This window comes from Ilyonectria robusta, assembly GCF_021365365.1.
Source record: "Ilyonectria robusta strain PMI_751 chromosome Unknown BGZ61scaffold_37, whole genome shotgun sequence".
NCBI lineage: Eukaryota > Fungi > Ascomycota > Sordariomycetes > Hypocreales > Nectriaceae > Ilyonectria > Ilyonectria robusta.
Genome location: NW_025764471.1, coordinates 187833 through 208798, shown reverse-complemented (window position 1 = coordinate 208798; position 20966 = coordinate 187833). Strand labels below are relative to the sequence as shown.

The following is a 20966-nucleotide window of genomic DNA, read 5'->3' as shown; positions in this document are numbered from 1 at the left end:
GAATATCAAAGTACCAATGAACGGCTTTAGGCGTAAACCCGTCAAATCTGGCGGCTTCCTGGCGTTTCCCAAGCTTGGTAGATAATTTTGAATGACGCTTGATGAACCTGGTGGTCCAGTTTTTACCCAATGGCTTGTTATCTCCCTGTTGACGGAGGAGGGCTTCGACGCAGCTTCGAAGTTGGCTATGCGTGAGAGCGTAGCCCAGGGACTCCTGCCGCAGAAGCCAACGAACGAGGCGGTCCTCTTGACTCGTAGAAATACGTTGGTGAGGGTGGGTAGACTCTTTCCTGCTCTTCTGGCCAGAAAGTCTTTTCGAGAGGACTGGTTGAGGCACCCCGTACTTTTCGGAGGCCTGGTATTGTGATAGACAACCGTCGGTAATATCGAATATAGCATCGATAACGTCTTTTTCGGTATAAACATATCGACCCATTTTAGAGATATTTTATGCGTGTAAACTACGTAGAGAGTCTTTTTAACTTTGTGATGAATCCGTTACGGTCAATTCGATCAAATAGATAGGGATCAATACAGTGATGATGATGTTGATGATTACTTGTGCCGGTCATCCGGATCGGCCGGAAGAGGGGTTTTCATACCCCCCTTCTGACTAAGGTCAGGATATCAATCTATCCGAGGTTTCGTCATACAGGGTCATCATCCAACACTTTGTGGGAGTTGAAGGATGAGAGAGCGAGAAATGCAAATTTTTCAATGTCTTAAAACCCCCATGATACGTACAAAGTCGGAAGTAAAATGACCCAGGGTAAGACACCACGTAAAAAATAATGCACTACAAGTTTTTTTTTTTCGCGAAGAGCTTCATTGTGCCAAAATGCGGTGCAAATAAAATGGTAGGGTTTGTATGGGGCGATGATTTTTTGTGCTATGCTTTAAGTGGTGTGATTCTTTAAGTGGTGGGGGATGGTATAGCATTATCCCAAATGGCCTTTCTCACGTGCTCCACATCTTGAGGCTCGGACATACACCCGTGTGGTATTCGCCAGGCTTGTCGGTCATTCGAAAGAGCCACCCTAGCTCTATCTTGCCCTACGCCAAGTTGTACTTAGACGTCTTTGGCCAAACATCTCGGTGGCCCAGAACGGTCCAGGCGGAAGCACGATATGGTATTCCGGCGGCTGCTGTTCATATCTCAATGAGGACGATGAGAAGACTATTTGTCTTGTGACGAGACCTGGAAACATTATCGCGACAGGTAGTATTGATGGACGTGAGCATCCAGGGCTGAGGATCCTTGCTGACCATCCTCCGCAAGATGACATGTCACTTGGACCATGATGGATCAGGGCCACCAACAGGTTGTCCCACCGTGGTCCAAATCCGCGTCTTTCGCTGCACGACCCATCGAATCTCGGTCTCTTCCTGCCAAAGTCGTTCCCTTGGCCTTGTTTTGGACAATCGAGCTGCCGGGCCATCCCAGCCCAACCACCGCAGAACAGCAGCAGCAATGCCCTATCCACGTGCGTTCGCTTGACGGGGCGTTTCCCGAACTCCGGCTGCAGGACATGTTCAGCTAAAGCGCAAAATTGCCCCTAACCCTTGGATGCCAAAAGTCTTTCCTTCTCCCGGAAGATTAAACTGTCGCCGGTACCTAGGTCACTGAGCCGTTATGCCGCATTCAGAGGTTTGCGGCACCAGACGCTGCGAAAGGGATAGTATGAATGGAACTTGGGCAGGCCGTTCCTCTCCTTGGTAATTGCTTTTCGCACTTCGACAAGGAACACTTCGATTTGGATGTCGGTCCAATTGAGGCCATCGCGGAAAGGTTTTCTCGCGAGGCCGTTGACGCCAAACATGAGGACATCTCGCAGGACATGGCCGCATTCCTGGAGTTTCTGCTTCTTGGCCCAGGGCCCGACTGGGCATTTCAGATGCTTGACCCGCAAATCCTCAAAGCCAGCCGCGGCAAGCTCTTCCTCTGCCTTCAGGATACCGTGCATGTCAGACCCCAGGTTTGCCATGCCAGCCTCGAGGTAATTGATGAAGTCACGCCATGCGTAAGGCCCGTCGCAGGAGCTATCATCGCAAGCAGCTGTGTAGTGAAACTCCTGAAGCTCAAACCACCCGCCCGGCTTTAAGTGTCTAGGAGTTGGTTAGTAGGGATGAAACATGAGGCAAGTACTCTGCATGGGGAGGCAAACTGATATATCCTCTCCCATAGCTCTGGGCGGTCTCGTATAAAGGGCAAGGTGTGACGCATATGAATGTAATCAAACTTGTTTTCAGGGTACGTCCACCCCGCTTCGTGCTCAATGTCGTCGACTACGAATGAGACATTTTCGGGGATCCAGTCTGGCTGTATCGGTGACAGGTCCATGCCGTGAAGTGTTGACTCGGGATAGCTATCAGCCACTATGCGACTAGTTAGCGAATCAGGGTGCAAACAATACTGTCTGGGATTTGCCTGAGGAACGTTAGTGACGAAGGTTCTTCCTTCCGCGCCCTCATTCCCACCCCCTGACCGCACGGTTCCTTCTCCGATCCCTGCTTTTTAAGCCCATTTGCATAGCCACTTATAGCCACATATCTTTCTCGCGCCCTATTCTCTATCTATTCCCAGCTAAAACTCAACACTCTTATTTCCAGCCAAACTCGACACTCACCACGTGCCAAAACAGCGAACACCGCTTCAGCCGCCGTAGATAGGACACCGAACACTTGAAGAATAGGCTTCAAGGTAGTTCGCCAATAATACTACTAACCCGTGGGAATCCGCAGAGAAGGAGAGAGAGACAATACGTAAGGGAAGTATGAGCAACAAGCGGACATAGTATGGGCTGAAGGAGACCAGGACATAATTTGGGCAATGTATGGATATACTAACTAGTAATTAGTGCCCTTTCGGCATAAGCCGCCGGGCGTTAATAAATTGATTCCTTTCCTATTCTCGATGTCTCACTCCAATTGCGTTTGTAACTTGCCTCGTCCTATCTCTTTTCCTTTTTCATCCTTCTTCTAGATAATAACCCCGCTGCCTCTGCCCCTCACCGCTTCTGCTTCATATCATCATGCAGCCAGATGCACGGCGCCCCAGATCTCCTTACCACCCCAAGACGGGCCAAGGGGAAGTCGGGAAAGTAGCGATGCAACCAGGCCCGCCACACCGACGTGAATTCTGCTTCTCGTACGTGCCTGGCAGGCCAGCGAGGAAGCCGCCATGGCTGTAGACGCCGCCTTTCGACGATCGCCTCGATGCGGTGGTGGGTTCTGAAACAGGGTCGCCGAGGTTCCGCGCCACCGGCGACGTGGCCTGCGTCAAAATCATCTCTAGGCGGCCCTCGTCTGGGCCTTCTTGATACCAACCATGGCCGCATCGTTTGCGTTCTTTTGGTCTTTGCGTCTGTCCTTCCCATCTCCGCTGCGCAGATCTTTCGACGACAACCTCGACGATGCCCCGCCAGGAGCCGATCAGAGTTCCGATCGATGAAATCCGCCGCACGCTGGAGGATCTCGATAGCCAACGCATCCGGAACGGAGCCCGCCAAGAACCGGTCAGAGTCTCCCCTGACGAGGTGCGACGTACTTTAGAAGTCCTAGAACGCCGGAACACCCGAGGACGTCCACCTCGACAACATAAGGTTACTGTTCCGGAAGATGAGCTCGCCCGTACGATGGCCGCCATCACGCAAGAACAGGCCGAGGAACGTTCACGGGCAAGGGCCGCAAGGCTACGAATGCAGGAGCAGGCGGTTGAGCCCGGCCGTCAAGGACCCGAAGAGACGCCGCTGACCCTGCCACTGGCCACTCCCGAGGGCATCGTCCGGGCCCCACACATTCCCCCGTCCGACGAAGACCGCCCGAGGCATCGACCTCCGCCGCCTGCACGGCCGATTCCGCACACCCCGTCCCCTCGAAAACGCGTCAGGGACCCACAACCGGAAGGACTTCTGACGCCGCCGCCCACGAGGCCGGACCGACCCCGGAAAAGACCGAGGCCGTCCCAGGACACCGCCTTGCTCCAACGAGAGTCCCTCGGGACCATTCTGCGATACCATGAATCTCGTTTTCGCGACAAGGAGAAGGAATCGGTAGCAAGATCTTGGTGCAAAGAGGTCCCACTTGCCCTCCAGGTAGAGACTGCACAGTCCTTCCACCAGGCATTCACAGATGAAAGGACGCTACCGATCTCGCACTGCAACTTCTGCTACAGGAAGCAGCCTCCTTCCGAGCTTACGAAGATCCGATGGAGGAGGCACTTGACGCCCTCCTTGCTGCAGGCCACCGCAGCGCTCCAGGAGTGCAGGGACTGTTTTCCTGCTGGCGACGACGCTGAGGCCATGGTTTGCCACGAATGCTATGCCGCTTTGAAGAAGGGGAAACTGCCGAAGACCTGTGCGGTCAACAACATGTGCATCGGATGCGAGCATCGGTATCCCGAAGAGCTCGACGGCCTGTCTCCCGTTGAGGAGAGGCTGATTGCTTTGCAGGCCTCCTTCGGCTACATCACAAAGTTCACCGTTGACAACAAGACCCCGTCGGGGCTCAGCTACCGGAAGCATGTGAAGGGCCATATCGTCGTCTTTCCGAACAAGGTCGAGGACCTCGTTGCCACAGTCCTCCCTCACCCTCTTCTGGAGACCATCGAGAACATCCACGTCTCTTGGAGTGGCTCCAGCAAGCCTAGCGCTGCAGACGTTGGCCATCTTCTCCAAGTGCGTAAGTCCCGTGTCCGGGCTGCGCTTTCGTGGCTCCAGGAAAACAATCCACTTTACGAACACGTCACGATCGACCATGGCCAGATAGATGGCTGGCGGTACGCAGACGGCTTGGATGTACCTATCCTCATCATGGACAGCATGCAGCGGGAAGAGCCGTCCGTTGCCGAGAAGACGCAGACAGACCATATAGTCCCAGATACCGATCGAGGTTTGGAAGAGAACCGGCTCACGACCATTGAAGAGATTGTTGCGTCGGCGCAAGCTCACTCCAGCGACGACTCCAGCCTTCCCGATGGCACTCTGCCGAACGAACAGGACCTTCCCTTGCCCGGGGATCCTCGTGCCTCCATTCCAGGACCGGAGGATGCCGACGGCGATGGTGACGTTATTCTTGAGACGACGTCGTCCGGAATGTTTCCCCTTGATGGGCCGGCGGCTTTCGAAGAGGCCGATAAGCTTTCATTCCTAGCCGACGCTATCCAGACGACTCGGACTCGAGGTGCCGATGAGGCTGAGCCCTGCGCCATGCACGTCCAAGGAAGCGGAGGGCAGCCATTCATCCTGGTGGAACGAGGTGCAGACTTTGCGGACAGCCTGCACGAGGACTTCTTCCCACGCACCTTCCCCAAGCTTTTCCCTTGGGGAAGAGGTGGCCCAAAGGCGCTGCACGTGTCGGGCCGCGAGCAACAGCAAGCTCTGGAGGCCGCCGAGCGCCATCCAAACCACTCGCTCAGCTACTGGGCCAGATACGTGCTGCAGCGGCATGGAGGGCGGTTTGCCACCCATCCCGTCTTTTGTTTTCTGGTCTTCAACATCCTTCTCCGCTCATCTAACCGCCGCATCAGCATGGTGCGCACGACAAAGGGCTCTTTCGAGAGGGTCGAACGGGTTTACGCAACACTGACGGGGGACCGGCTGAAAAGAGCCGAGGACGAGATGCGAGAAACAAGAACGACGACGGACGCAGACGTGGCGTTCTTGCTCCGTGAGTTGTCCATCTTTGGCCATGCACAGCCGCTCTCCAACGAAACGCGGCTGCTCATGCGCAGAAGGATACAAGCAATTAACATCTGGGCCGGTACGCCCGCGATTTGGATCACCATCAACCCCAACGACATCAACAATCCGGTCAAGATGAGGCTCTCCATCCACAGGCTCCACGATTACCACACGGCGAAGGAGCTTTTAGCGGATCTCCGGGGAAGATACGACAGGATCGCCCTCAGTACCATGGATCCGGTCAGCTCGGCCATCTTCTTCCACAGAGAAATTTCTCTATTCTTCGAAAAATACGTCAGAACAGACCAACAATCGGTCTTTGGGAAGGTCAGCCATTACTATGCAACGGTAGAGACGAACGATCGTGGCAGTCTGCACTTGCACGGACTCCTGTGGTTACACGGCAACATGGAGCTGCCGTCGCTCGTCGACGACATCGCCGACCCTCGAGAAGAAGAGTACCGTGCCCGAGTGGTGCGCTACATGGACTCGGTCTTTCACGAGTGCTTGGATGAGGACGCTGGAAAGGCTCTCCGCCAGGAGCGGAAGCCGATCCACCCCGTCGAGGAGATGATGAACGACACCGAGGCTCTCACCGCGGCCTTTGACGCCGAGTCCAACTTCATCGCGTACTGCTGCCAGGTCCATTCCCACACCTATACTTGCATTAAGTATTCTCTGAAGGGCCTCGCAAATTACGACGCAGACAAGTACAGGCGAACGGCTTGCCGGTTTAAAGCGCCCTGGAAGATCGTTCATGCGACGGGGCTGAGCGATGACGACCTGCTCACCATCCGTCGCAACCACCCGCTCGTCAACCGGTATAACAAAGCGATGGAGGTCGGCCTCCGGCACAACCACGATGTATCCATGATCCTGACGAGGACCAAGGGCCTGGCCATGGTATTTTACATCACCAACTATGCCACAAAGTTGGACACGCCCATGTGGAGACGAATCGCCCACGCGGCCGAAGTCTTCCGACAGCTTCGCGAAGATGCCGCGTCAAGGCATGACGCATCCGCAACAGGCGACCAGGGCGCCCAGCAACCTGCTGTGCTGAACCAGAGTCGTCAGTTTCTGATGAGGGTGGCGAATCGGATATTTTCCGAGAGACAGCTCTCCGCCGTGGAGGTATGTTACCATATGCTCGGCTACCAGACAGACTTTACCAACGTCCCGCACTGGTCCTTCCTAAACCTGACCGCACTGTATTGGGCGATCTTTCGGAGATGGAGGCACCTCCGCCGCCAGGCTGGCGAGGAAACGGAGGGGGAAGAGCCACCAGAAACGGTGCAGCTCAGGGAGGGCGGCCGGACCCTGTTGTGCTTAGACGCTTACGCCTGCAGAGGCCATGTCCTGAGAGGGATGTGCCTTTATGATTACATGTCCATGGTTAGTCTGGTCCGTAACCGTGGCCGGGATGAGGACGAAAACCACATATCTCTCGAGGGGCCCTCTCCAGAGTGCTATAACTGGTTCCAAAAGCTCCGCCGACCTCACGAGTACGCTGTGCCAATCTTCCAAGGATTCATCAGCGACGATCACCGGGACGAGCACCCGGTGTATTTCAGACGGTACGCTGCTCGTCCGCACTGGTGATTCCAAGCCTCCTCTCACATGCTAAGCAGAAACTCAGTTCTCCATCTGGCCCTATTCGTGCCTTGGGAGCGCTTCCTTTCCAACACCCATGGCGACATCGCCGATATATGGCTCGGATACGAACCTTCTCTCTGTCGCCGGCTGCGTTTTCACGTCTCCAACATCTCCCTTCTTAGCAAGTCAGCCGAGGACGCGCGCAAAGACGCAAGGCTCTGGGCCAGCCGGTCAGAAGGCGACGACACAGTCGACGCAGACTTCCCTCTTGATGAGGGCGACGACGGTGAAGAGCGTGCAACAATCGCTGAGCATCACCAGAATTTTGCGGCTGTGCTCCACACTCTGCAGAACGCCGTGCGAGATTCCGACGCCACGAGAGGCTCCCCAGTCTTGACGAACTTCATGCGCGATCTGCGGGAAGAGACTTCGGCGTCGGAGGATAAGCCTTTCGTGCAGCGTCCCGAGGGCTTCTATCAGCAAATCCGCCGCGCTCAGGACGCTCCCCTATGCCACGTTCAGACCCTGTCCGTGGAGGATGTCCAAGCCGCTGCGAAGTCCCAGGAGATGCTCCATCTCCAGATGCTAGACGAGATCGAGACAGGTCCACAGGGTGGCCCACATCACACGCCTAACGACGACATAGATGATATGCTTGCCCGGCACTATGATGCGGAGATTCCCCTCCTACAGCGAAGTCAAGCCACAGCTGCACAGGGTCCACGAATGCTTGTCGATGTTAACATGGCAACTAGCTTCACGGAATTAGGACGCCTCGCCGCCTCAGAGTATACCCTCAACTCTCTGCAGACAAGGGCTCTTCAACTGGTGTGCAGGTTCTTGGACAAACACTCTGCAGATCCCGAATCGGCGGGTCAACATCTCCAGTACATCGGAGGCCCGGGCGGTACGGGCAAATCCAGGGTTGTCGAGGCCCTGAAATGGGTCTTTTCGGCGAGAGGCCAACCACATCTTCTCCAGATCACGGGAACCTCGGGGAGCGCAGCGGCACAGATCGGTGGCACGACCTTGCATTCTGCCTGTGGACTGGATACCCGGCGCTCCCCCGACAAGCAACCCCCACTTTTCTCGGAGGCTAAGAAGTGGGTGTGGAAGCAGAAGCTGGTCCTTGTTATCGACGAAGTTAGCATGCTTGGAGGTGCTACTCTGTACGAGGCCAGCTGTCGTCTCCAGTCGCTCCGCGACTGCTCAGATAAGCCCTTTGGCGGTCTTCCTGTTGTTCTTTTGATGGGTGACTTTTATCAATTCGCCCCAGTACGGGAGACGAGCCTCCTGGTAGACCGAATGGCGGATCCCGTCTCCGCCCCTGTGAGCCAAGCCACGATTTCTCACCACCGCGGCTTCAGTCTCTGGCTGATGTTCAAGACCGTGGTTCTTCTTGAAGAACAGGTCCGCGCACGGGATGACCCAGAGCTAGGCGCTCTTCTGGACAGAGTGCGACATGGCACCCAGACATGGCAAGATCTGCACCTGCTGAATACAAAGCTGGTCGACCGCTCCGATATTACCTTCAGTAACGGCTTGCGCGCCATAACACCTCTCAACCGCAACCGATGGAGCCTCAATATGGAAGCCATTGTCAACTGGGCGCGCTTCAACAAGAGGCACATCTCCGTCTTCGTGTCGACCCATACCTGGAGAAGAGCCGGCCTGTCCCAGTATGAGATTGCGCAGGCGATCGAGCGGGGGGACGACTCCAAGTGCAAGGTCCCAGGCCTCTTCTTCTATGCCCAGGGGATGCCTGTGGTTGTCAATAAGAATATATACACCGGATTAAAGGTTGTCAATGGCGCAGAATTTACTGCAGCAGACATCATCCCCGATCCGAAACACCCAGGATACCATCTTGCGGACGATGTCACCATCCACTTCGGCCCACCGCTAGGCATCTTATTACAGTCGAGCGAGACGGCGAGTTTGGCGGTCCCCGTCCTCCCAGCGGAGATGGTGCTCGTCCGCCCAATCTCGCACACCCTTGATCCAACCGATTCCCGCTTCAAGTTCTTGTCAACGAAATGCACCCGGCGGGGACTCCCAGTTGTCCCGGCCTTTGTTCTTACCGACTATAAGTCCCAGTCTAAAACGTTTGCGGAGGTTCTCTTGGAGCTGAGGGGAAATCGTATGACTAATGGCGAACCCTCCAAATGTGATTTTACTAGCCTCTATGTACAGCTGTCCAGGTGTACGACGCTTCGAGGCATCAAGCTTCTCAGCCCTGTGCGGCCCCAGGACTTTATTAGTAACAAGCTGGACCAGATTATGGTAGATGCGATGCAGAGACTCAAGAACCTGGCCTCGGAGACGAAACGAATTTATGAGGGCCAGCGTTTGTGATGCATAGGGCCATGCCATCTCCTGAAATCCTGACAGCTCGGAATCGGCAGCATGTTATGCATATCCATGGATCGATGGGTTCTCAGCGGGGGGAGGGTTCAGCGTGATGCCTACTGCCTGGATTTCTCGTAGTTCTCAAGGGTATTCATCTCAACATTATCAATGGTTGTTGAATTGAACTGGAATCACGATGATGAGATGGAATAAGAGAGAATCCCCTTGGTCCGTGCGCTCATCAGCCACAACCATGATCCTCGCGACATCTCAAACAACTGTAGACCTTCATCAAACCCACAAACTGAAAGACTCGTTCCGAAGGTTTGATGGCGGGCCCGTAGGGGCCGGTCTCCTGTGTTTGAGAAGTGAGACCCGACAGCTTGGGTCGAATGAGGGGCTCGTGCGTGCACTCGCCACCACAGCCGTGTGGGGGCCAGAAGAGGAGAGAAAAAACACACGTTCAATGCACCATTTGCCGGTTCCCGTCCCTATAAAACTTCCAGTCAGCCCAATGCGAACCAATTTCAAATGCCTACGGGTCCCGGCGACTCACCTAGGTCCAGAACCTCGGCGCCATCCTCGAGCTGGCGGTGGATGGGGGCGAAGAAGAGCTCGCCATCGCACAGGTAGACGGTAAGGTTGTGTTTCAGGTCCTCGCGGTACTGCTCATTCTCGTCGTTCGGGAAGACATATTTGCCGGCATGGTAGGCATGATACCGCAAGCCACCCTCGACGATGTGCTGGCGGATGCTGTGGGTGAGGCTGTGGGTGTCGTCGTCATCAGGCGGAGAGAACTCGCCGTTCTCGGTGCTCTGGATGATGGCGGCGTCGGTGGAGGTGCCGACGGCGATGGCAGAGTCGCTGGCCGACGAGGAGGAGGGAGGGCCAATCCGGCGAGTGCTAGCTCCGGGTTCTTCGCCGTCGTCCATGGCGGCGCTGTTGCTGTAGTACTTGTCGAACTCGACCTCGTGGTGCGGTGGCGGTGGGAAACGGTCAGAGGTGCCGGAGGCCCAGGGTCCACGGGCGGAGGTAGAGACGGAGGCGCCGGGGGAGGAGGGGAGGGAGTCGGGCGGCGAATTAATTCATCGTACAGGCAGGGAGCAGAAGGGCATCATCGCCAGGCTATATGGGAACCCCAGGCTTTATCGTAAGCTGGGGGTGGATCAAAGTTCAATCAGGTGCTAAGAGCTGGCTGCGCTTGTACGGTACCCAATGCTTCGGTCTCACCTTGGCTATTATGGCGGGAACGCCAAACCATACGAGGCTAGAGGACTTCCACACATCCTCTCGGCAGAGCTGAGAGTCCGCGCTCCGTGCCCCGAGACTCCAATCCCAGCGGTCCCAGCGGTCCCAGCAACCTAGCCACGCGAAGGGAGCAACCCCGACGTTTTACAGAGTACACTCAAGAAAGACCACCTATTTGCAAGCACCCGTCAAGTCATGCACGGCCGGTGGTTTGCCATCGACATGAACGCCTTGCCCCCCTGCTACAGTCTGGACTGGCCTGGGCTCGTCCCGTCTGCAGACACCCGGTGAATGCCGGACCAATTAGGTGCTGGTGCATCCATGCGCTCCTCTCTTGCTCCGCAACAGCACTTGGCAGCCAGAGTATTTGCATGGTCTCTCCAGATCGCCACTTATAAGGAAATCGCGGGCAAGGGACAGTCGGGGAAGCCGTGATGTCTCAAGGAGTCGCGTATGTGCTGTCGCAGAGCGGCTGGAGAATCGAAGGGCCTCTGGCATCGTCGGCAATGGGCATGGCGGCCCAAGTCGCGCTAGTGTTGCTTCAGTGACACCGCTGAGACGAATACGTTATCGCAATCGTCACTGATGAAGAATGGATGAGTGCAAAATCATAGGGAGTTGCATGGGCTGATGTGCGGGGTCGGGGCTCGTGTGGCTGCACTCCGCGTTGGTTAGCCCTGCTACAGATCAGCCTCAATTTACCAATTCACTCTACACCGCCAAACAAAGGTATTTAACTAAATTGTGTTGATTGGATGTCTCTTGAAAGTATATAGAGTAGTTTTCACAAAGGAGCCAGTGATATAGTAGCTAGCAATCCCCAAATGGAAGAAACGACTGCCAAAGCCACCCAGCACGTACTCCACCAGGGACTTGCTATTCAACTAATAGAGGTTCTCACTGAGAGTCAAGCTGATAAAAGGACTCTAGCTTCGCGTCCTTTCGGAACAATATGTAACGTTGGATCCACCAAGGAAGCCAAGTGCGTACTTGGTAAGCAGCATGCCTTCGGGTCGGGACGCCGAATATGTAGTCGAGTTCTTCAAGGGTTCGCTGCCTGTTTTTCCAAGGTGTCAGATGTTTCATCCACTCACTCATCCATGGATCATGTACTTACTTCGTCTCAGGTATAATAAAGAAGATGACCAAGAAAGCAAGCAAGTTGAGGCCAGCATAGAAGCCAAATGCTCCAGTAGGTCCGATAGCAGCCAGGAGCGAAGGAAAGCTGAGGGTCAGCGCACTACCAATCGCGTTGTTCACACAAATTGTGAAAGCACCCCCGATTTCTCGATGCGATAGAGGGAAAGACTCGGAGAAGTAGATGGAGGGCAAGGGACCGATACCTGTCGGAATCACATCAGCTACGAGACCTTTCGACGGGGGTCAGCTAAGCAGGACTTACCAGGGCCGTACATGGCTGCGAAGAGATAAATGAAAAAGGCAATCAGCGGTACTCTCGCTGCCACGCTGTCGTCAATCAAGAAACACAAGCCGGCAGCCAAAAGACACCAAGCCATGTTTGGAAAAGTGATCAAAAGCAAGTTTCGGCGGCCGAACGTGTCCATCATGTAAACAGCTGGGATTGCGAAGATGAACGTCACAAGGCCGAAACCCATTGACGCCAATAGGCACTGATTTGGAGAGTATCCGGCCTGTTCAAAAATCGTTGACGAGTAAAAGGCCATGATATTGATGCCTGAGATGAGAGTCAGTTCGAAGTTGTACTCTATGTTCACAGCAAGTGTTCGTTCTTACCGGAAAATTGTTGACTGATGACAATCCAAGCACTCGCTACTGTGGCACGACGCAGACGCGGGACAAGAACCAAATCCAGCATTCGTCTCCCCAAAGTCTGACCACCAAAGGCATTCTTTTCTTCCAGAACCTGTCGGTGTGCGTAGTAAAGGTCGCGGGCTGCAATCATCTCGCTATTGCGGATGCGGCAAAAGGGCCCGAAGGATTCCTGGAAGCGACCCTTTTTCATGAGCCATCTTGGAGACTCTGATCGCGCAGTGGTTAGCACGCTTATCCAACATGAGCATAAACGATTCCGTGCAACAATCACTTACCAGGACACCACCAAACAAAGATGACGACAGGGATAGCAGGCGCAAACGCCGCGGACAATTGGAATCTCCACGCCAGTGCGCCAATGCGATACCAGATCAAGTTGGAGCAGAACCCAATGAAGATGCCAAACGCCACCCAAAGCTGGAAGCTGGTCACGACTCCGCCGCGAATAACAGCAGGCGCAACCTCAGCCGAGTAGATGGGAATAGTCGAGATCTTGATGCCCATGCCGATACCCATGAACAACCGGCAGAGCATCAGGCCCCACCAGTTCTGTGTAAAACCTTGGGCAAGCACCGGAAAGATGGCGAAGAGGCCAGTCAGGAAGATGGTCCCGCGACGACCCAGCAAGTTATTGATGGGATCGGCTGCCCAGGCGGAAAGAAGACCGAAGAGTGTTGGACCAGCATTGATGGCACCAACGAGCATATGATTGTCTTGGATGCCGAACTCGACGGGGAAAGAGAGGTTTGCGCCATTGGCACCAGTGTTGTCCCAACCCTGGATCGCAGACCCAAGGGAACAGAGGGCAATGGCGAAGTACATTTGGCGCGGTAAATGCCACTTGTGAGTGACCTCGCGCTGAAGGAAGTGCTTGTCTTCCTCGGTCAAGTCTTCGAGGGCTTCGTAGGTCTGGGGGTTTTGAGCCGCCAACGCGCCGCGATAGAAGATGTCTTCCTTGCCCTGGAAGCCATTGTCATGGCAGAAAGCATCGGTTTGGAGTTTGAGGTCTTGCCTCGAAATGCCAATGAGAGGGTTGCGAATTCTGAGACATGGTCAGAGGAGGGGCTTTCGGTGGTGATGCATAGAGAGGGTAGGTTTCATACCTAGCATTGACGTTGCGATTGTAGTCTTGCACTGTGTGCTCAACATGAGTCGCCTCTAGCCCCGACTTGACATCGCCCTCGAGATCAGAAACACGAGACATGACGGCAGCAGTGCTTCAGCACGATGGATGGAGTTGATGGGACTCTGATGATCGCAGGCCGGCCTGTAACTGGCGTTATCGAGTGGGAACTGCGGTTGAGGTTCTAGAGGCTCTTATATAATTGGGGCAGTAGGCGGGCTCTGTTGGAGATCACAAGTGTGAGGCGACCAAGTCGGTGGCAAGGTGTGGAAGAGGGTGGAACATTCCACAGAGATCGTGCCTGTACATAAATAGTAGTTCTCCTACTGTTCATTTAGTATGAATCAAGCAACCCGAATCTTCTCATTTCAACAAAAGATGTGTCAATGGGGGCGCACAGTCGTCCCTAGGTAACTGTCAGTAGATATTCAAAGGCAGATTGAAGTTTCCTTACAGGTATTATCTCCGCGGTCTAGATCCACGATCAGCCATTAAGTTGGGGAAGGCTAGGGAAGAGACTTACAATCTGGGGCATACCTATAGCAAATGCACAAGAGTTACCAGGCGGAAAACACTTGCAATTAAAACACTTCTTACCGTTAGGAACCATGGCAAATCACTTACTGACTTGGCCGAGAAGACGCTTACAGGAAACCCAATGCAAATGCCAATACCAATGCCATCCGCTGCCTTTTGGGTACTGTTGAATGGGTCAAGATTGTGTTTGGTGATGTTATCAAGATTTTCCCAATTTTTCCTGTATCCCATGGCTCACTCAAAAGCTTCTGCAATCCATGGAAGGTCGCTGGCATCGCCTTGAGTTTAAAGTCCGGGTCTGTCCCTTGTAGTTTTACCTCATCTATCGATTCCTGCGGGGTGCGGAGGGGAATTACGGTGGGCAACGACAGAACGATCAGAACATGTACACGGCAGAGCTGGAAGCTATAGTGATGGCGCTAAGATGCATGCCGGATGGACTTCAACATCGAGAGTTGACCGTTATGACGAGCAGCCGATCAGCATTGGAAGTGATTGCGCAACCGCGACAGCAGTCGGGGCAATGTACCATTAAAGAGATCCACAAGCACGCCGAACGACTCCAGAAAAGCGGCAACATCATCAAGATGCTGTGGGTAACATCCGGAGACAAAGACTTCCCCATGGGCTGCGAGGCAAAGGCGGAAGCTCGAAGAGTCGCACGAGGAAAACACAGACCGAAGAAAGCAGCATATCAAGCTCGTCCCACGCAGATGAGACTGGCGATCGCATAGCAGCAACGGCTGAAAGTTGAAATAGTCCTCGGCGTCAATATCAGATTCAGAGAACTGTCCCATGTCATTGCCTTCCTTGGTTATCCCATCCCCGTCTTGAAACCAACTCGGTTGTAGTCGATCTCGACTCCCATCTACACTCCTTGGTTAGCCTGAACAATTTACTAGGACCATAGCATAAGGATACCTTCTCTAGGACCCTCAGACCCATTAAAGATGCCGAGTTGAGATATTGTGGGAGTCAGTGATACAGTCTCCCCTGCACGGCGTCGTGAACGATGGTTGCGCTGGATTCTAGCTTTTCGAATGCCTGCACAAACTTACTCATTTCGCCTGCTCGACCACGGAGGTACCTCAAAAAAATTTAGGGGTGGAGTGTGATTCCGATCCAGGGGACGAAGACGAGAACGACGATTACTTATTTGACACTACTGAGAAATTTGACATAGGCTGCCGTGTTATGACTCACGCGGCAAGTAGCTACAACGGGGCGGGGTGAGTGATTCAACGCAGGCCGCCGTGTTATGACTCATGCGGCAAAGTAGCTGCAACGGGGCGGGGTGAGACGTAAAGACGCTGCATTCGGAAAAACATGCGCGGAGAGGAAGAATCTTGTTAAATTCCCAACGAATATTTAATCATGCTCTTATAATCCAATAACTCAGTGCCATTCTCGTCTAAAGCAAGACGACCTGTGATCTTATTACTTTAACCTTGGCTATTCACCTTTCCTCCTTTTTTTTTTTTTTTTTTTTTTTAGTAACTTTTGCATCAATTGCGTCCTGTCTGCCAATACCTGCCAGTTTTCCACCATGGATGAGCCAAACTACGCTCGATATCTCGAATCTGTTTACCAAGATACCCACTGGGAAGTGGCACGGGTTCCGCATGGCTCCATTAACGCTACTCTGCGCGCAGCCAAAGCGGCTGGGCAAGCCGGACCACAATCCCTCATCTTGAAGCATGCATCGCCATTCTTCGAGGACGAGGGCCAGCTGCAGCCGTTTTCTTTAAACCGTCAGGTGAGAATGCCACTACATGAAGATGCCACACGCTTGCCACTTTTGCTTGTGCTAATACATGTTGCTCCTCCTTCAGCAAGTAGAAGCTACCATGATGAGCCTCTGGGACGAGGACGGGCTATTCGCAGAAGCTGCTGCAAGCCCAGATATGTGGCGCTTACCAAGGTTTATACGCCATGACCAAGGAGCTGAATCGGACTTGTTGATCACTGATAAGAGTGACAAGGCCTCTATCCTTCTCCTGGAGGATCTGGGCGAGGTTGTCAATCTTCTTAAGCGTGTTGAGGTCTGGGCCCAGTCAAGCGCGTCACCAAAGGCGAAGAGTTCGGTGTCACGAATTGGCAATATCTTAGGGCACTCCCTTGCAACGATGCACAGCCGAGAAACTGCTCTCGCGATTGAGTCCCGGCCCGAAATTGCAGAGGTCCTCTCTCAGTCCTTGACAGACGACGTCGTCTGGTATCTCGCAATGAAAAATTTACCAGAATACTTGGCAAATGTTCCCAAATCAGAGATTTACTATCGACGGCTTGTCGAGGATATCAAGAATCCACAACATGCGTACCCGGCCTGTCTCGTGCATGGAGACTTCAACTTTGGCAATATAATGCTGCCACTGTCTCCCGATCTTGACCATGACCTGCGTCCATTTATTATCGATTGGGAATTTGCTGCGAGAAACGGCAGGGGTGTCAATGGAGACGTGTCGGAATTCCTTTCTATTTTACATTGTCGACTTATCAGTGCCCGGCGGCAGCAATCGACACTAGGCGACTTGCTCAGACAGCTTTGCAACAGCTTTTGCTCAGGGTATCGTCAAAAAGCGACGCTCGAATGCAAGATGGAGCGAGGTGATTTAAACTCGCAGCTCTATCGTTCAACCTTGCTGCTGAATGGACGAGACATGATCAACTACGCACACGACGCCTGCACTGAAGATGAAACTTTTGATGAGATGATTAAGATTGGGCTGTGGTATCTTGAGCGGGCTTGCGATAACATGGATGATTTCTTACAGGAATCAAACTGCACAGGGCTTATCAAGGAGGACGAGGGCCTAATTCGCTCTCTCTTTATCTTTAATGACAGTGGCCGTTGAGATTTTCCAATAATGTAGCTGCGGGAGAGATGGAAAACAAAGAGGCAAAGGCGGAAAGTGGACGCTTTATGAGCTTTTACGAGATCATGACAAAACTTGGGAAACCGGGCGAAATAAATTGTGTGTGTGTGTGTGTGTGTGTGTGTGTGTGTGTGTACTGCTGCGTGGCCATCCCAACCATCGCTCAACGCCTCAGCAGTGCTCCCCCACCCGTGCTGTGCTTCCTACCCTAGAGTGGCCGAATTCAGACCCTGGGCTCGCACCCGTTCCCTTATTAGGGGCCGATTCCTTCTTCCTAGAGTGACCGAAAACAGACCCTGGTTTGCATCTCTTCCCTTTTTAGGGGCCTGATCCTACTTCAGGACGTGGAGTGGGTCAGTGGGAGACACATGTCACAGAGGCGGGGCTCGAATGAGCGCAGACGGCACGGGCAGTAACGGCGTGACATACCATATGGGCGAGATATTCAAGGGAAATGGAACTGAAACGTACGAAGGCTTGATCGTCTGCGACGGCTCTATCGTGCCAGCCGCCGTGGGTGTAACCACTTGCCACAATCACTGCCCTTGCGGAGCGGTCAGTCGAACTTGTTGCGCAGAAGCATAGCATTGCCATAGACTACGACACCAAGAATGGTAATCCACTTGACCACAAGCACTATATTTGAGACGCGGTGATGCACTGCCCGCCATCCTGCCAGGCTTGAAGGAATCATTCGGTCAGAGAGGAGACGATGGCCTTCTAAAGGGCCAGCTGAACCGTTGATTGAGGAGCGGTGACGCATCCAGGAGTAAACTTTGCACCACATGTTCCGAAATAGATTAAGGCTTGCCCCTAGATAATCCGAAAGCCGGAGCGGGGAGGAAGTACGGGGCTATAAAGGGGGGATCAGGCCCTCGCAGTGCATCCTGCCAACGTACTTTTCCATTTCTCAACCTGAAAACACTATCTCGTCTCTCGAACCTTTGAAGTCTCCCTTCTCCGACGTCACAGTCATTGATCTGACTCAAGACGAAGCCATTCCTGAGCCCACCATGTCGGCTCTTGAACCTTTGATTTCTCCCCTCTTCGATGTTACAGTCATGGATCTTACCCAGAACGGAGGGAAAAGATTTCAAACGCGGTCACAGACAGAAGATCAGCACACACAATGCCATCTTCGCCTTGAAGATTTCTCAGAAAGTATCCAAGGGCCAGTGGAAAATCTTCTTGCGGTATGCCCTTATTACTTTTGTTCAGACTCACTCTAATATTTACCGAAGCTGGATTGTTCGACTTCAATCCTGAAATGTTTACACCCGGAACTTCTCATTATGATTATGGAGATTTGCGGCCTGAGCGACCTGAAAAATCTTCTTTATACCTGTTCTTACTTATTCAGCCGAAGGCTGACTCTACATCAGTTCTTAAGTTTCCAAATAATGAGGGTTTGGTGCAAGATTGGCAAAAGTTTCTGATTGGTCCAAAATTTGTATGGACGGCCGCAAAACGTGGCACAATTGGATGACGGCCTCAAAAAAGTGGGACCATACTTTGGCAGCTGGCATTACCCCCGGTTTGTTTACGTTGGATTTTGCACACCCCCGGTTTGTTTACTTTGGATTTCGTACACAATGCTGCTTGATGTCTTGCTTCATTGCGCAATGAGTCCTAAGTCTACTCCTCAACGGCTACAAGATGACATAATTCCCATCGTCTGTGCCCGCTGTGGTGAGGAGAAACCGGCGGGTGACTTCGTTAGCAAAAGGAAATCTGCGGGTAACACTAAGAATTGCCTGGAGTGCCGTAATCAGTGCAATTCTCATGTCAGATGTCTCTCCACTCCGTAGGGCATTCAATGCTAACTAAATGAAGAATTCCAGATCCAGAGGCGCGATTCGACCGCCTCGGCCGGCCAGTCGTCCAGGTCAAAGCTCAGAACGTCGGCCCTGGTGCGGCTGCTGCCCCCGATGACAAGGCGGGCAACCTTGCAAAGCAGATTCCCATATGCATTGGCGCCCGTCTAATGCTGACGTCCAACCTTTGGCAGCCAGTTGGCCTCTGCAACGGCGCTCGCGGTGCGGTTTACGACATCGGTTGGGCACCCGGGGCTGACCCCATCCAAGATCCTCCTTGTGTTATCATGATGGAGTTTGACAAGTACAACGGACGGGTGTTCCTGACCACCCCCGGTGGCAAAAAGATTGTCCCGATTCTCCCAGTTGAGAGGGACTTCCTCATCGGAGCCACTCTCTGCGCTCGGACGCAGTTTCCCCTGATCGTATGCTACGCTATTACCTTGCACAAGTCACAAAGCATCATAGAAGATATGATCGTTACGGATCTCTCCTGCCTGGACTTTTAGACCGGTTTAAGCTACGTGGCTGTCTCTCGTGTGAAAACGCTTGAGGGTTTGATGTTGGATGCGCCATTTGATCGTAATCACCTGGTCTACCGGTCTCCCCCGGGTGGCATGAAGATGAAGATAAGGGATCAGGAGCTTAAGAAACGACAGGTTCTTACACGGAGTCCTTACATGATATATAATACCAAGAATGGCCATGGCACTGGATCAGTACGTAGATAATGCAATAGTAGTAATAGCTTCCCGGCCCGCGGACACACAGCCTTCGGCTGAGGCTACCCCATGCACCCCATCGCCACTCCAATGTGCATGGGGTGACGTAGTATTTTATCAACTTGGTGTTGGAATTCTTTATAAGTCCTATCCAAGTGCAGCATTTAAAATCTGCTATCAGTATACTGACAGTGATGCCGCAATAGGTGCCCTCAGGCATGCAAAGGCGACTAAGGCAGGCTTCCATCTTGAGGAGCGAGTTCTTACCTGGGATCCACTCGCCGCAGATTTCCATAGCGCCTGGCTTTCAGTGATATCCATGGCTGCTGCTCGAGGCAAAGAGCGGATTGTCAAGTACCTTGTTTCTGAATGCAATGCCCAGATCAACCCGATCCCTGACGACCCTGATTACATGATTGGACACCTCCTCTTGAGGCTGCGATTCGCGGACATGTCGTGTCGGAGCCGTCGAGTCGCGGAGACGCGCTACTGTGGCTGAGTGGTTATGGCTGTGCCCTCCACATGGTTTGAACTCGGCGCGAGGGCGTCCCTAACGTCGTTGTGCCTGCGGCCCGTGACAGATATATTAGTGAGTTCAACTTTGAGGTTGAAGTTAAACTGATTGAATTGTTTATATCGCTGGCATATTCAGCTTATATTACTGCCGGATAGTATTTTGTTGGTGGGAAGTCAATTGCAATCTAACAGCCATTTATTAAGTATGTTTTCCATTGCGCCGTGTTTATGGCCACATTGAAAGACCCTTTGAAAGGCAGGTGGGAGCCTCAGGCATCATAGCTATCATGCCTCAAGTCACGTAACTCGCACGTAGAGATAGATCCGATCTTCATCATCGCTAAAACCCAAAGGCATCTGTGTCAAGGAATATGTGAACGTAACTTGAAGTGCCCTGACGAAAAGTCTGGTGTCAGTAGGGCAATATATCATGTTAGGGAGAGGGCACTTACTTGGCGTATATCAAGGAATGCTAGCTTTCCCGAAGGGCGGCATTGCGCATTCGACGGCAAAAGGTGTGTGATGCCTAAACACTTACATCACCGTACAACACAAAAGGCGCTTACGAGACTTGGGAATCTCTTTGTCGGACTCGTATTGACCGACGGCGAGACGTGGTTGCGAAACGGGCTTCTGGGGCTCCTCGTTAGAACAACTGCTGCCATCGTATGAGAGGGCGGGCGTCGCTGCCCGAGTGATGTCGCCGTCGG

At 53.2% G+C, this 20966-nt stretch overlaps 5 protein-coding genes across 5 annotated transcripts; 2 read left to right on the top strand and 3 right to left on the bottom strand.

Moving 5' to 3' along the window:
- Nucleotides 1-1631: 1631 nt before the first annotated feature.
- Nucleotides 1632-3183, bottom strand: BGZ61DRAFT_539818 (S-adenosyl-L-methionine-dependent methyltransferase; the record flags this gene model as incomplete). The annotated part of the gene is made up of 3 exons (XM_046254837.1): nt 1632-2106; nt 2166-2376; nt 3153-3183. The coding sequence occupies 3 exons, from the start codon at nt 3181-3183 to the stop codon at nt 1632-1634; spliced, it is 717 nt and encodes a 238-aa protein (XP_046096131.1).
- A 6591-nt stretch (nt 3184-9774) lies between these two features.
- On the bottom strand, nt 9775-10656 carry BGZ61DRAFT_151657 (uncharacterized protein). The gene is made up of 2 exons (XM_046237376.1): nt 10183-10656; nt 9775-10117 (listed from the first exon to the last, which is right to left on the bottom strand). The coding sequence occupies exons 1-2, from the start codon at nt 10556-10558 to the stop codon at nt 9918-9920; spliced, it is 576 nt and encodes a 191-aa protein (XP_046096130.1). The 5' UTR covers nt 10559-10656; the 3' UTR covers nt 9775-9917.
- A 1115-nt stretch (nt 10657-11771) lies between these two features.
- On the bottom strand, nt 11772-13872 carry BGZ61DRAFT_369409 (membrane transporter D1; the record flags this gene model as incomplete). The annotated part of the gene is made up of 6 exons (XM_046241952.1): nt 11772-11931; nt 11992-12217; nt 12277-12570; nt 12630-12875; nt 12944-13710; nt 13772-13872. 6 exons carry the CDS (start codon nt 13870-13872, stop codon nt 11772-11774), a joined length of 1794 nt encoding a protein of 597 aa, XP_046096129.1.
- Nucleotides 13873-15874: 2002 nt separating this feature from the next.
- On the top strand, nt 15875-17183 carry BGZ61DRAFT_539814 (kinase-like domain-containing protein; the record flags this gene model as incomplete). The annotated part of the gene is made up of 2 exons (XM_046254836.1): nt 15875-16084; nt 16161-17183. 2 exons carry the CDS (start codon nt 15875-15877, stop codon nt 17181-17183), a joined length of 1233 nt encoding a protein of 410 aa, XP_046096128.1.
- A 2254-nt stretch (nt 17184-19437) lies between these two features.
- Nucleotides 19438-20687, top strand: BGZ61DRAFT_564063 (uncharacterized protein). The gene has a single exon (XM_046255885.1). The coding sequence runs from the start codon at nt 19718-19720 to the stop codon at nt 20237-20239; it is 522 nt and encodes a 173-aa protein (XP_046096127.1). The 5' UTR covers nt 19438-19717; the 3' UTR covers nt 20240-20687.
- The last annotated feature ends 279 nt before the right edge of the window (nt 20688-20966 follow it).

Bases quoted from the DNA above. Each gene is read 5' to 3' on its own strand.
- BGZ61DRAFT_151657 (XM_046237376.1), bottom strand. From the start codon at position 10,558: ATGGACGACGGCGAAGAACCCGGAGCTAGCACTCGCCGGATTGGCCCT. The intron at 10,118-10,182 runs GTGAGTCGCCGG...GAAGTTTTATAG, and splicing joins CGCCGAGGTTCTGGACCTAG to GGACGGGAACCGGCAAATGG.
- BGZ61DRAFT_564063 (XM_046255885.1), top strand. From the start codon at position 19,718: ATGGCCATGGCACTGGATCAGTACGTAGATAATGCAATAGTAGTAATA.